This window comes from Temnothorax curvispinosus, unplaced genomic scaffold (genome assembly GCF_003070985.1).
Source record: "Temnothorax curvispinosus isolate PA1 unplaced genomic scaffold, ASM307098v1 QBEX01009666.1, whole genome shotgun sequence".
NCBI lineage: Eukaryota > Metazoa > Arthropoda > Insecta > Hymenoptera > Formicidae > Temnothorax > Temnothorax curvispinosus.
In genome coordinates this window covers 159,407-170,827 of record NW_020219446.1, presented here as the reverse complement: position 1 = coordinate 170,827, position 11,421 = coordinate 159,407, and the positions used below count along the sequence as shown (strand labels likewise).

Genomic DNA, 11,421 nt, shown 5'->3' with positions numbered 1-11,421 from the left:
ATGATACATGGCAAGCGGGAATCTCATAATAAAACGCACAGTAATCAATTTAATCCTATGTATTATGTCAGTACATAGCAAAGATAAAAAAAAGTGCAGTATATATATCTCTCTTTGATAAATTATATAAGTGTATCTTAATTATACAATTGCTGTTTTAGAATTTTCTATCTCTGAGTCGAGTGGACGGACATATTTCACTTCAGTTCTTATTGTTTTGTTAGTCTATATATCATTAAATATATGAAATATACAAAAATATTAAATATATAATAAAATATACAAAAATACTATTGTCCTAAAAATAATGAGACACATTACATCCTAATTAAGGTAATAAAAATATGTTAAAAAGTATATAGAAAAAGAGAGCCTTAAAACAGTAATGCTCTTTGAAATCTGCTTTGATACGATTACATGTAAAAATATTGTTAAAATATTTCTACCTTTCTATAAGAATATCATTTCAAACAATTTTAAAAAACGAATGAATATCAAGATAAAAAATAATTTTAATATTTCAACTGATAGAGATAAAACAATCCCATTATGGGATAAAGTTGCAAAAAAGTTTGGATGAGATTAATCGTTACGTTCTCATATTGATAAAAAAAGTCTCACATTTATAAATGCTACACCCCGTGATGATAAAATATTATTGGCAGTAGTCAGAAATTGATTAGAATTTGATTTGATATACGCGGTTTAAAAATATTTATAAAAAAGCGCAAGAGATTCATCGACAATAAATTTGTCAGGCTCTTATCTAATCGTCAAGCTCTCAGAGAAGCTTCTACCTGTGAAACAGCTTTTTCCAGACTACCACTAAACTCGCTGGCATAATCCATGTATACATCGCGTTCGGCACGAAGGATAATGCTGAGTTACATCCGTCTTCGGAACACGTGAACACACAAGTGCGATAGGTCAGCTTGTCACCCGGCTGTTTCACGTAGTCGCAATAGTTTCCCATGTGCACGGACGAGCAAAATCGCTTTGTACCAATGCCACCTGTTTCCAGAAGTATAGCGTTAATTGTAGAATATATTCTAAGCGATACTACTAGAAAAACTTATTGAAATATGTAATATCAGAGAAACGATTGCTCTATCTAGAAGCTTGTTTATTCGAACATGTTGATTTGTATTTGAAAGTTAATTTTGAGAACGAACGAGTGAGCGGACTTTAAATGTGCAAACACATATCTAATCGAGAATTGGAAAAAGCGTGGTACCCATGTAACATGCAGGATGACGAAGAGGTACATATTTTTTATAAATATTTTGTGAAAAATAATTAACATACATTTTTAAAATATTGATTTTTTTCAACAAAACGATTTTTTTTTCTAAATTGTTTCAAAGGCCGAAAATAGAACATATGAGTGAAAGGAAACCAATTAATGTCAAAACGATCACTTTTCAGAACATCAAAAAAGTATATTCCATCTTTCGTTTCTCCTAATAAACGTTTCACAATAAATTTAAGAGTTTACGACTGATATAAACACCGAGTATTGAGAAGAATCAATAAGTTGAAAGTGTTGAGTTCGTATCTCCGATATGAATTTCATAAAGCTCTGTACACTTCAATCCCAGAATTTCTTAAATTCTATTAAAATAATTACACGATTAATCCTTCTCCGTTTTCGACAAGCGATCGTTTCCACGTAAAAATGACTCGGAAGGGAACACTCATGCACACACTCGACGATAAAAACACAATTTTTGATATAAAAACCTCCGTAACGGCCGATTGATTTGATGCAATAACGCGCCCCGTACACGTGACTACAATTTCTCGGCACCAAGAAATTTTCAACCAATTCGCTATCCATGCATTTCCATTCATCCGCCGACGTGCACTGATAGCAATCCAAGGCCGTAGCTTAATTGAGAAAGCAACAATTAAATTTCTAATCGAAACTTTATGACGATATTGATGTTACGCAAGTTTCCCAATGATAGACCGTAAAACAATAATTATGAGATAACACTTATAGATGTACGTCCGTGAAAATGATGACCTACTGCAACGATATAAAAACAGAATTTTTGTTAGTAGATGAATTTTTCGCAACATAAAGGATCATTGGAACGCAATTTATTCCATTCTTGTAAAATCATTGCATCTTGTATTATCATTACAATGATTATCATTCCGTGATAATTATTTTTGTAAAATAGAATAATTTTTGTAAAATACATAGAACAATCATTGAAATAATCATACATGTGATTAAAAAATTACTTATAATAATTCAGTGTGTTAGTGAATGCGTTCCAACGTCTCGAATGTATAAAAATATGTTCCAGTATGTTGAAAAGATCTGGAAAGAATTCGATTGTTTAAATGCAGGGTCGCCGGCATGCTCGATTGATCTACGTGTAGGATTATTAGGAGTATGATTGTTAGAAGAGTTAATCAGCCTTCCCCCGCGCCGCCACTGTGTTAGTCTCCCAAGCAAAGGCTGTACGGAATTGTCTTCGTTGTTGTTTACCCTCGAAACGGCCTATGTGCTTGACACAATACTGCGCTCCGTAAACATCGTCGCACGACGTAGGCTGAAGATCCACGTCGCTCGTCAGGAATTCGTTGCACTGAAATGGGTACTCGGTGCTGGTGCTGTTACACTGGTAGCACCGTATGCCGTATCCTGGATAAGAAATATCGCTCTGTTAAACCACCGAGAAGAGGTAGACGAGATCGTCCTGCGCGATCTTGTTGCTCAGTCGTGCGTCAAGTGGAAAACAACAATTACGGAAAACAATACAGACGCTATACTCATTTGACGATACAACGCAAACTTTGAACAGAGCGAGGATATCGTTAATCCTCCAACTTTGCCAAGCACGAAGCTTCGCAAAAACAATTTCACTTATTCTACAGGTGTTGTGTATTTTGATTCTTCAAGTGTTCCGTGACGCATCGCGCGTCACAGAGAAATTGCTGGATTTCCGTCCTGAAATCTGAAAGTGAATTACAGATTGTTCGAAGCGCAGGACTCGAGGTCTCTTTCTCTCCGAGGAAGAGAAGCGCGAGCCGCGGCGCGGCAGACGTCGGGAGGCCGCGTTCCTCGTAGCCGCGCCTAAAACGAGACAGCCCCGCCCAAGGCGCGTCGTCGTCGCGCGTTAACCTCACCTGTCTCCACCAGCATCGAGAGCACCGCCAGAAACGCGCACGCCGCGACGCAGCGACTCGCGACAGCCATGTTCCGCGGGATTGCGGCGGTCTCGCGCGGTCTCCGGATCACCCTCCGTAATTCCGTTCGTCGACCCGACGACGACGATCCCTCGTCGAGCACGAAAGCTGGATGTGACGTAATAATCGCGCACACCGTTTCCCGTTTCGACGTCTTCGACTTCGGTTTCCCGCGAACTTGGACTCGAGCCTTTCGAGATTCTCCACCGACGTGAAACTCGCCGTGGACAACAACGTGAAGGTGCCGCGAAGTCGCGTACGCGCACCCTGAACCTGGCCGCGAGGCAAAACTCCGTGAAGTCGTGCGTTTCAAACGTGCGCTCGCCGAGGAATCGCGTTTCGAGAGTTGCCCGACCTGCTCCGCCCGTCGAAGAAAATCACGCATGCGCGTTGCGTTTGTTTTCCTCGGGATGATGAGACGGGCGACGATTAAAATGACGAGACAATTAGAATTTTCAAGCTTCAACATTTAGCGAATGAAATAATGACGCACGAAGTTGGTTGAAGAGTCGCAATGATGATCTCCCTAGAACTTCTCCTTCGTGAAATTCCCCCTCTTCCCTTTTCATTTAAAACAGCATATAGCTTGCCGTATTATTGAAGTTTATGTAAATTAATTGAAGTTTATAAATTAAAAATGTATTCATGAGGGAAGCGCGGGTTTATACGTTATTGGTATATATATGTTATCATTTATTTCGCCAACAAATTTTCGCACGTAAATAACATAACAGCTTCTACTTTTATATGTGCGAACCATCACGAGATGGCAAATAGAGAGAAAAACATTTATATATTCATATAACACAATACTAATCTAATATACAGGACGTTTATCTCGCTATGCGATTATCTCCGAAACTATTGTTCAGAAGAAAACGTAAGTTTAAACAAAGATATATCTCTATTAAAAAAAAAAAGATTACTAGATTTATAGAGATCTCGTTTAGATCATTATATAGTTTTACTGACGGTAGAACGCAGTAACTTTAACTAAAAATATAATATTTTTGAGACGAGCGCTAGTTTCCAAGATAATTAAACGTTAATTGCAAAGATTAAAGTAAAATTCTACGTAAATAATAAATATCGGTGTATTTAAAAAACGGTATATATACGCCTAATATGTAATAAATATATACATAGTAACGTGATATATACATTTCATTATGACTTAGATTTCACCCTTCGAATGCGAAGAGGCAACATATCACTTTGTGAAAAATTAGAAACGGCGTATGAAACGATAGAAATACCCATGCGTCCATGTTGCATCGCCAAATAATATAAATAACTTAACATTTCATTGCACATTATACGCAGGATGTATAAAATTTGCCACGTAAATACTTTTATTCGTTTTCGCCCGTCTTCCCGTTGATTATATCTCACTGGTCGTCCTGTATATATTACAATATATGCAAAATATCTTTCGGTAAAGAAGAAATACAGGAAGTCAATGGCATTGATTGATTTTCTGTATTTTCTCTCGGGTTAATAATTCGTTCTTAAGTGTCCTAGCTGAGCTCATTTAGGATTTTGCTTCGCGCTCTCCTCGAGCACGGAACTCTTAACAGCAGTCTTGTTAATTTTTTTCAGTTTGGAAGACTCGCTCGGCTTTCCTGCAGCGACCCTGGCTCTATCGTGCGCCCCTTGAACGTTCTGCTTGTCGCAGGCACGCGGCACCTTCGGGGATACCTTTGCGCCAGTCTCCTCCGCCGCACCGGACGATTCACCGACCTCGGGATGAGGCTTGGACGTTCTCATAGACGAGATGAGTTTCAGTCTCTTCGCGCCGTGCCTCACCGCCGTCGTTTCCTCGGAGGAAACGCGCGTCTTCGTCGAACTGTTCGCCGCCTTTGGCTTCTTACTCGCGTTTGAACGCGGCTCCTCGAGGTTGTCGCCGCCGATCGCCGTCCCCGCGTCGACCTTGGATCTGTTCGATCGATAGCGATCGATCGTCTTCATAAACGGCTTCGCCTCCACTTCGGACTTGATCGCGCAGATTATCGCGCTGTTCTCCACGTTGTTGGCACAATGGTTCTTCAAAGCGCGACGCGCGAGCGTCTGCCGGGGTTTCTTACAGCTCTTGATCCTCTTCACCGCCGTGTAAAAGGAGGCGCCGCGACGAAGGATGCACTTCTTCACCAGGTTGCCCTCGCTCCTTATCGCATTCCTCGCCCCCGTCACCGCGTCGTTTAATCTCGTTTCTAATTCCTTCAGGATGCCGCTGCTCCGCGCAACGTTATCACCTGCTTCGTTATCCTGCGAATGAAAGGCATACAATTGTAGATTCGGAGATGCGTCTTACATATAGTACAGAAACAGCCACGTACCACGGTAACAAACATAAAGATAAAACACATGTGAGAGAGAGAGATTGATTTTATTTCGATTATCGTTGTTATTACGACCGCAATCGTTTGCACGGTTATTTGTTACATATAACGATTATATTAATTATACAAATAAATGACTTACCCCCTCGCGGCTAAACACATCGAATATAATTGGGCACGTACCATACACTTTGAAAAAAGAACGAAAAGACGAAGCGCATCTACATGTATAAAAACTTCAGAGAAAATTATAAAGTGAGCAAAAGTGTAGCGAATTGCCTGAACACAACTAAAAGCCACCTTGCCGATAATTTAAATGCATATTATCAGAAAGGATTAATCATAATTTATTAGAAAATCGATATTTAGCGAGTGAAAATATTTGGTTGACGCATGCTAGAGTGCTGTGTGAGGTACATGTGAAGCACAGGATTCATCATCTACGTGTTTCGCTGGCGATCATAAAAACTTGCGGACGATAATCTTCGACGCGGAGTCGAGTCTCTTTTGCGTTCTACTGCACTTCATTGCCCATTTCGTTTGCTTGCAAACACGATGCACGATTCATGCCAAGCTGTTCGTCGGGATCGATTGGTATCGGGATATCAAATAAAAGTAAGATAAATAAATGATCGCTAAAAAACTGTAACATTTATTAATACAGCTGGATATGTGCAAGCTCGTGTGCGATACATTGTGAAATTTCTATAAATGTATGCGTACGTAATACGAGCCGAACTTTGGGAGCGATTTGTTCAAAGTTTGTTTGCCGAGATCGAGATTCGTTATTTTGACTTCTTGAATATTATCTACTCATGGGACATTAACGTTGCACATATATTACATCTTTCATATATAATGACGTCCAACATTGATAAATTTATATGTTTACATTATCATTTGATATAGATATATTGATAATGGAATTATATGCCGGGAAACAACAGATATACTCCTGACAATTTGTAATTTATGAAGTAAACTTTTATAAACTTCTATATATTGTTAAAATGAGTAACGTTTAAGTTTGAATTAACAAACTGCCATATATCACTTCAACAATCCCATCGTCCAGAGATATAAAACGGTTTAACCACTTATATCTCTCCACGTCGTGCCCTTCGCTAAAGAAATAGATATAATTAATATACAAACATCTGTATAATATTAACGTTTTGTTTCACAACAATTCGAATCTTTTAAAAAGACACTGCGTAAATTAGATTATGTGATCGTAAGTGCACTTGCGTACATTGTTGGTGAAAAATATATGCATAAAAATTGATTATTTACAAACGATTATTAAATACAAATATCAAATACGACCATAGAAGCGTTAAGATTTACGATTAATGAACACTTTACTGAGTTAGCCACAATATAAAATGAGTCAATAATACAAGATATTTGCACCATATATCTTATTCGTCTCATCTTTCTTTATCAATTAATATTAAAATTGTCATTTAAAAAGAAATTAGCGTACGTGATATATTTTGTGTATAAACATTAAAAGCAAGTCATTTATATAATGAAAGTAAAAACGGTACATCATGTATATAATTCACAAATTATATACATATATAATTATATAAATACTAAATTTTATATTATTTTGTTCTGTAAAAGTAATATACAATTAAGAATATATAATTGAGAGTCTAATGTATAAATTTATCCAAAGAAGTATATGGAATATTATTGTCTTGTTTAAATATATCAAGTCATAAGTATATGGAAGACCCATTAAGAAAAATTATGTCAAAGAGAGTTTACATGTAGCTTTCTTATATATAATATTTCGTATATAACAACATAATAAATACTGTAATATCATTATTGTCATAAAGTATTTCAATTACATATTTTTATATAAATGAATAAAAAAAAAAAAAAAAAATAAATAAATAAAAAAACTAAATTGTTTCGATATAAATTCCAAAACTTTAATATAATTTGAGACATAACTCGCCAAATTTGATTTGTAAACATACAAAATCTCTCTCCCACTTTCCTAGTTATGCACAAATGAATTTATGTTGGATTAGGCACTAATGGGTTGCAGTGTTAATGCTAAACTAATATATAAAATTAGTCGCTGAATATAATAAATGGATTATGATAATACACACTGGCTTATGTCAGCATTACAAATGTCACTCTCACTATTTACATCAAAATTTACCTTACGCACTGACTTGCTGGGCGGTGCAGAGATATTGCTCACGTATGTTAATTTCAAGTGAGATTTTACTCCCCTTAAAGAGCGATATTGGCTATTTGGCAATCGGCTGTTGGGATTGTTCCCAGTGAGATCGAGAATGGAAGGACCTAATGCTGCGCCAACCTATGTATTATCAATGATACATATAATAGAAGTTTTAGCGACATTGTGTTTCTCAAATGAAAGGCGAAAGCAAAATATATTTACCGCCTCAAACACTGCCGGCGTATATTTCGGTGGAACGAACATGTGATTCATAGTTTTATTCACCCCATCGCGAATTCTAGCGGGTATCATATTCACCAAACGGCCAGAGTTGTAATTACACTCTAGAGTATAGCTGCGTATTAGACCAGTCATCTTATACACTGCCACGCGTCCCGAGCCTTCTCTGGACATACCGTCTCGTTTGTCTCTGTAAAAACATACCAATACTGTATTTAACATCCCAATACAAAATTGGGATATATGTATAACTTCTGTGATGGCAGTAGACTTTACTTACATAATATACATATTTCGTTCCGCAAAATTGCACGACGTGAAATGAAAGTTTGGATTGTTGATAGACATCACTTTGGGTAGCAGCATGCATGCGATAGTATCTTCTGGGTCAGTAAAGTGATTTCCATACATGAAAACGCCTTTCTTCGAGGCATGGCCGTGAAGATCGATATACAGATATAACCCAGAATTATCTGAGGATTTTGATGTCTCGTTTACACCGACGGTCGTACCAGTTAGTTTGTCATTCGTTCCGAGTTCTGTAGCGGTATCATTTTTACCTTGTTTAGATAGATCCTCGCTTTTATCTATACACGACAAAAGGCAAATTATGGACTGGAAATTGCGAGATAAATTAATAAGGTTTTATTACTTATATAAAGTGAATATCAGTACCAATAGCTGCGCTGTCCAAATGCTCTAACGTCAACAAATGTTTTTTGTTAGTATCTAGAGCACACCTGTTCTTCTCATCTAATGACATAAATGTTACCTAAAAAAAGTAATAGTATTAGAAGAATACTATCGCAGCGCTACACGTAACGTAAAATGTATTATTCTTTAGAGCTCCTCGTAATTTCATTCACAATATAAACAAAATGTTATTAAGGGAAATTCCGTAGGTTTTTGTCATACTTGTTGCAACAGTCTTGTGGTTGTGTCACGTACAGCGTTTGCTATCGAAGCAGTCGAATTTATAATGCTTACATTGCTGTCCATAATTTCTAAATTTATATTCGATAGGTCAGTTAGTTCGCTCGGTAGTTGATAAGAATTGTGATAATATCTATAAGAAAAGCATGTGAAACTTGACTGTGCATAATATGTATATTACGAAGCGTCAAGGTAATTAGAAATACAAGTGCTTACTGTATTAAGTTTTTTGCGGCATATATCGTAGGATGATCTACTTCAGAAGGATTTAGATAAACTCTATTCAAATTTATTCCCTTAGTGTCCATTCGATAATGGCCTTTGGCAACACCATCTGGGTTGAGCATCGGTATCAATTTGAACACGTATAGGCGACGTAAATTTATAGCAATCTGATCTTCCCGACTTAATAAAAAATTGAGGAAACCATTTAGAACGAAGCTAGATGGTGTTTCACCTGGATGGACTCTGGCGCTAATAAAAATTACCTAAATGCATAATATAATCGTATATATAAATGGATTTCTCTCTTCAGATCTCAGAATTCATTTTTCGTTAGAATATCGATACGATACCTTCTTGTCCCGAAATTTATAAGGCCTCTCCTCACTTTCCTCAGGGAACATATTATTCAGTCTATCTTCTCTCTCCGTTGATATGTTGTGATAGGAGCTTATTGTTAATACATCTAATCTACGATCCTCCAGTGATTTTATTGCACATTCTCTATGATAATAGATGTCATCCGCAGACATTACACTCCTCTTTCCCATTCTCGCATCGATCCTTCTCAAATAATTTTGCAAATCTGTATATGAGAATGGATAGGTGAAGGCAAAATAAGTAACGGCTTTTGAATTTTCTGGAGTGTAATAGAGGAACGATAAAGCAAAGTCGTTCCCTCTCTGGTCAAGCTGCAACGTTAAACAGTACGCTATATATCTGCCGGCACAAATTATCACATATAATCTCGCTACATTCTTAAAATAATTTCTATAAACTATCCAAGCTGCAATTACAGTGTATGTTGGCTTTTCGCGAATCCGCTCCCAGTGCAGGTGTCCCGGCACAATCTTAAAGACCGGACACATCCCTTGGCTAAACATCTTGGCTTGCTTGTTCAGATTGACTACGTTAAATCTGACCGGGACACTCGGCCGACTAGACTTGACACCGAAATAAAACCAGGTTCTATTGTTGTTTTGGAATTGCGTGCCGTGACAATCGTGCTTCGTCCACAGGTTGAACTCGTAATCCAACGTGTCTTTGGAATTTGAGCTATTGGTCGGTTTGCCTTCAATCTCGTAAACATCTAAAAATAGTGAAACCTGGTATTGTATCGTTACATAAGGAGAACATTGGCGATCGTACAGCTCATTGCAAATGTATTTAGATTCCTTCAAGGTGAAAAACCAGTCAATTTGATTACATAAAAACAATCCTCCAGTTCAATGACACTTACATCAACACACGTACACAAATATTGAAAATCAATCTAGGTCTGTAAGATTGTCCCGGCATCAAGGGAAGGTGATTGGCGTTTACCTTTCTCAAAGGTCTCCGGGATCCTCACTGCTTCCACCTTGGCCAGATTAGCCGAGTCAAAGTTATTGAGAAACACGAAGCCGCCGCAGGTAATGTTCTCGGCTGTGCTCGCCATGACGCGTCAGAGAGTTACGTCTACTGCAGAATCGTAGGACGCGCGGCAGACGACGAAGACGAATTGCCCGTTCATGTGGTGGTGGTGTGTTGCTGTACCGCCGCCTGTGGAGGCGCAGAGCTGCCGGACAATCGCTGCGCTTCCTCAGGCACGATCGCGCCCGTTCGTCGGCGACGGCATCGCGCTCATTCCCGCTGAGCGAATCGGCTCGATCCGAGGATCCGACGACTCCTTCGCGCGATCATATGATCTCTATTTACGACGCGCATACATACGCACATACACACACATATGGGTGTTGCGCGCAAGAATCCGCAGCCCTCAATGCGGTAACGCAGCCGCGGTAGAAATGGTAGAAACGAGATCGTTCATCCCTTGGGCGACGTTGAACTGCGTTGAACGTAGAACGTAGTTTCCTCTTGGTCCTCAATGGATCATCGACCAGCGAGATTAACCTGTCACAAAGCACACAAGAGTGAATGAATAGTCTTGTCTGGGTCAGGTGTGCGGCTGTAGGTCGCTGAACTAATTGAAAGGCGAGGCAACGACGCTCGTATACTGGCTTTATTACTCGTTATCGATCGTTTGGTTTTTGCATAGATTAATTCGATCGGCGAGTGAATCCGTGTTGGTCGGACGCGCAACAGTTGAAACGTTTGAACGGGAACTCCCGTGCGTGCGTACGAGAGATTTTTATACGATATACGACACCTCACTGCATTCTAGGATAATCGAGGCATTTTGATCTGTCACCTGCGAACGTCACCGGTACGATGATATCAGTATTTTGTTACGGAGCGACGTCGCCCCCACGTCGTACGTCGACGGCCTACGTTTGT

General features: G+C 38.7%; 2 protein-coding genes across 6 annotated transcripts; both read right to left on the bottom strand.

Annotated features, from left to right (window-relative positions):
* Positions 1 to 44: 44 nt before the first annotated feature.
* On the bottom strand, positions 45 to 3,560 carry LOC112459249. Of its 2 annotated transcripts, XM_025023280.1 has the most exons (4): positions 3,142 to 3,560; positions 2,501 to 2,656; positions 1,741 to 1,887; positions 45 to 1,011 (listed from the first exon to the last, which is right to left on the bottom strand). In XM_025023280.1, the coding sequence occupies exons 1-4, from the start codon at positions 3,209 to 3,211 to the stop codon at positions 794 to 796; spliced, it is 591 nt and encodes a 196-aa protein (XP_024879048.1). In that variant the 5' UTR covers positions 3,212 to 3,560; the 3' UTR covers positions 45 to 793. The 2 variants fall into 2 exon arrangements, with proteins under 2 accessions (XP_024879048.1, XP_024879047.1); XM_025023279.1 differs by lacking the exon at positions 1,741 to 1,887 and having other exon boundaries at positions 3,142 to 3,554.
* A 309-nt stretch (positions 3,561 to 3,869) lies between these two features.
* Positions 3,870 to 11,412, bottom strand: LOC112459269 (cytosolic carboxypeptidase-like protein 5). 4 transcript variants are annotated; one of them, XM_025023302.1, is made up of 11 exons: positions 11,336 to 11,412; positions 10,468 to 11,037; positions 9,942 to 10,234; positions 9,498 to 9,836; positions 9,139 to 9,410; positions 8,905 to 9,055; positions 8,665 to 8,761; positions 8,270 to 8,576; positions 7,972 to 8,179; positions 7,726 to 7,887; positions 3,870 to 5,466 (listed from the first exon to the last, which is right to left on the bottom strand). In XM_025023302.1, exons 2-11 carry the CDS (start codon positions 10,580 to 10,582, stop codon positions 4,729 to 4,731), a joined length of 2,682 nt encoding a protein of 893 aa, XP_024879070.1. In that variant the 5' UTR covers positions 10,583 to 11,037; positions 11,336 to 11,412; the 3' UTR covers positions 3,870 to 4,728. The 4 variants fall into 4 exon arrangements, with proteins under 4 accessions (XP_024879070.1, XP_024879069.1, XP_024879071.1 ...); XM_025023301.1 differs by lacking the exon at positions 11,336 to 11,412 and adding an exon at positions 11,154 to 11,329; XM_025023303.1 differs by lacking the exon at positions 11,336 to 11,412 and adding an exon at positions 11,294 to 11,310.
* Between the last annotated feature and the right edge of the window lie 9 nt (positions 11,413 to 11,421).

What these genes read in the sequence shown, in the direction of transcription:
- LOC112459249 (XM_025023280.1), bottom strand. Translation starts at nt 3,211, where the DNA reads ATGGCTGTCGCGAGTCGCTGCGTCGCGGCGTGCGCGTTTCTGGCGGTG. An exon ending in GCACATAGGCCGTTTCGAGG is followed by an intron (nt 1,888 to 2,500) that starts GTAAACAACAAC and finishes TTCTCAATTAAG; the next exon opens with CTACGGCCTTGGATTGCTAT. An exon ending in ATCAATCGGCCGTTACGGAG is followed by an intron (nt 1,012 to 1,740) that starts GTTTTTATATCA and finishes TTCTGGAAACAG; the next exon opens with GTGGCATTGGTACAAAGCGA.
- LOC112459269 (XM_025023302.1), bottom strand. Translation starts at nt 10,582, where the DNA reads ATGGCGAGCACAGCCGAGAACATTACCTGCGGCGGCTTCGTGTTTCTC. An exon ending in TTTGGACAGCGCAGCTATTG is followed by an intron (nt 8,577 to 8,664) that starts GTACTGATATTC and finishes TGTCGTGTATAG; the next exon opens with ATAAAAGCGAGGATCTATCT. An exon ending in GAACGAAATATGTATATTAT is followed by an intron (nt 8,180 to 8,269) that starts GTAAGTAAAGTC and finishes ATGTTTTTACAG; the next exon opens with AGACAAACGAGACGGTATGT.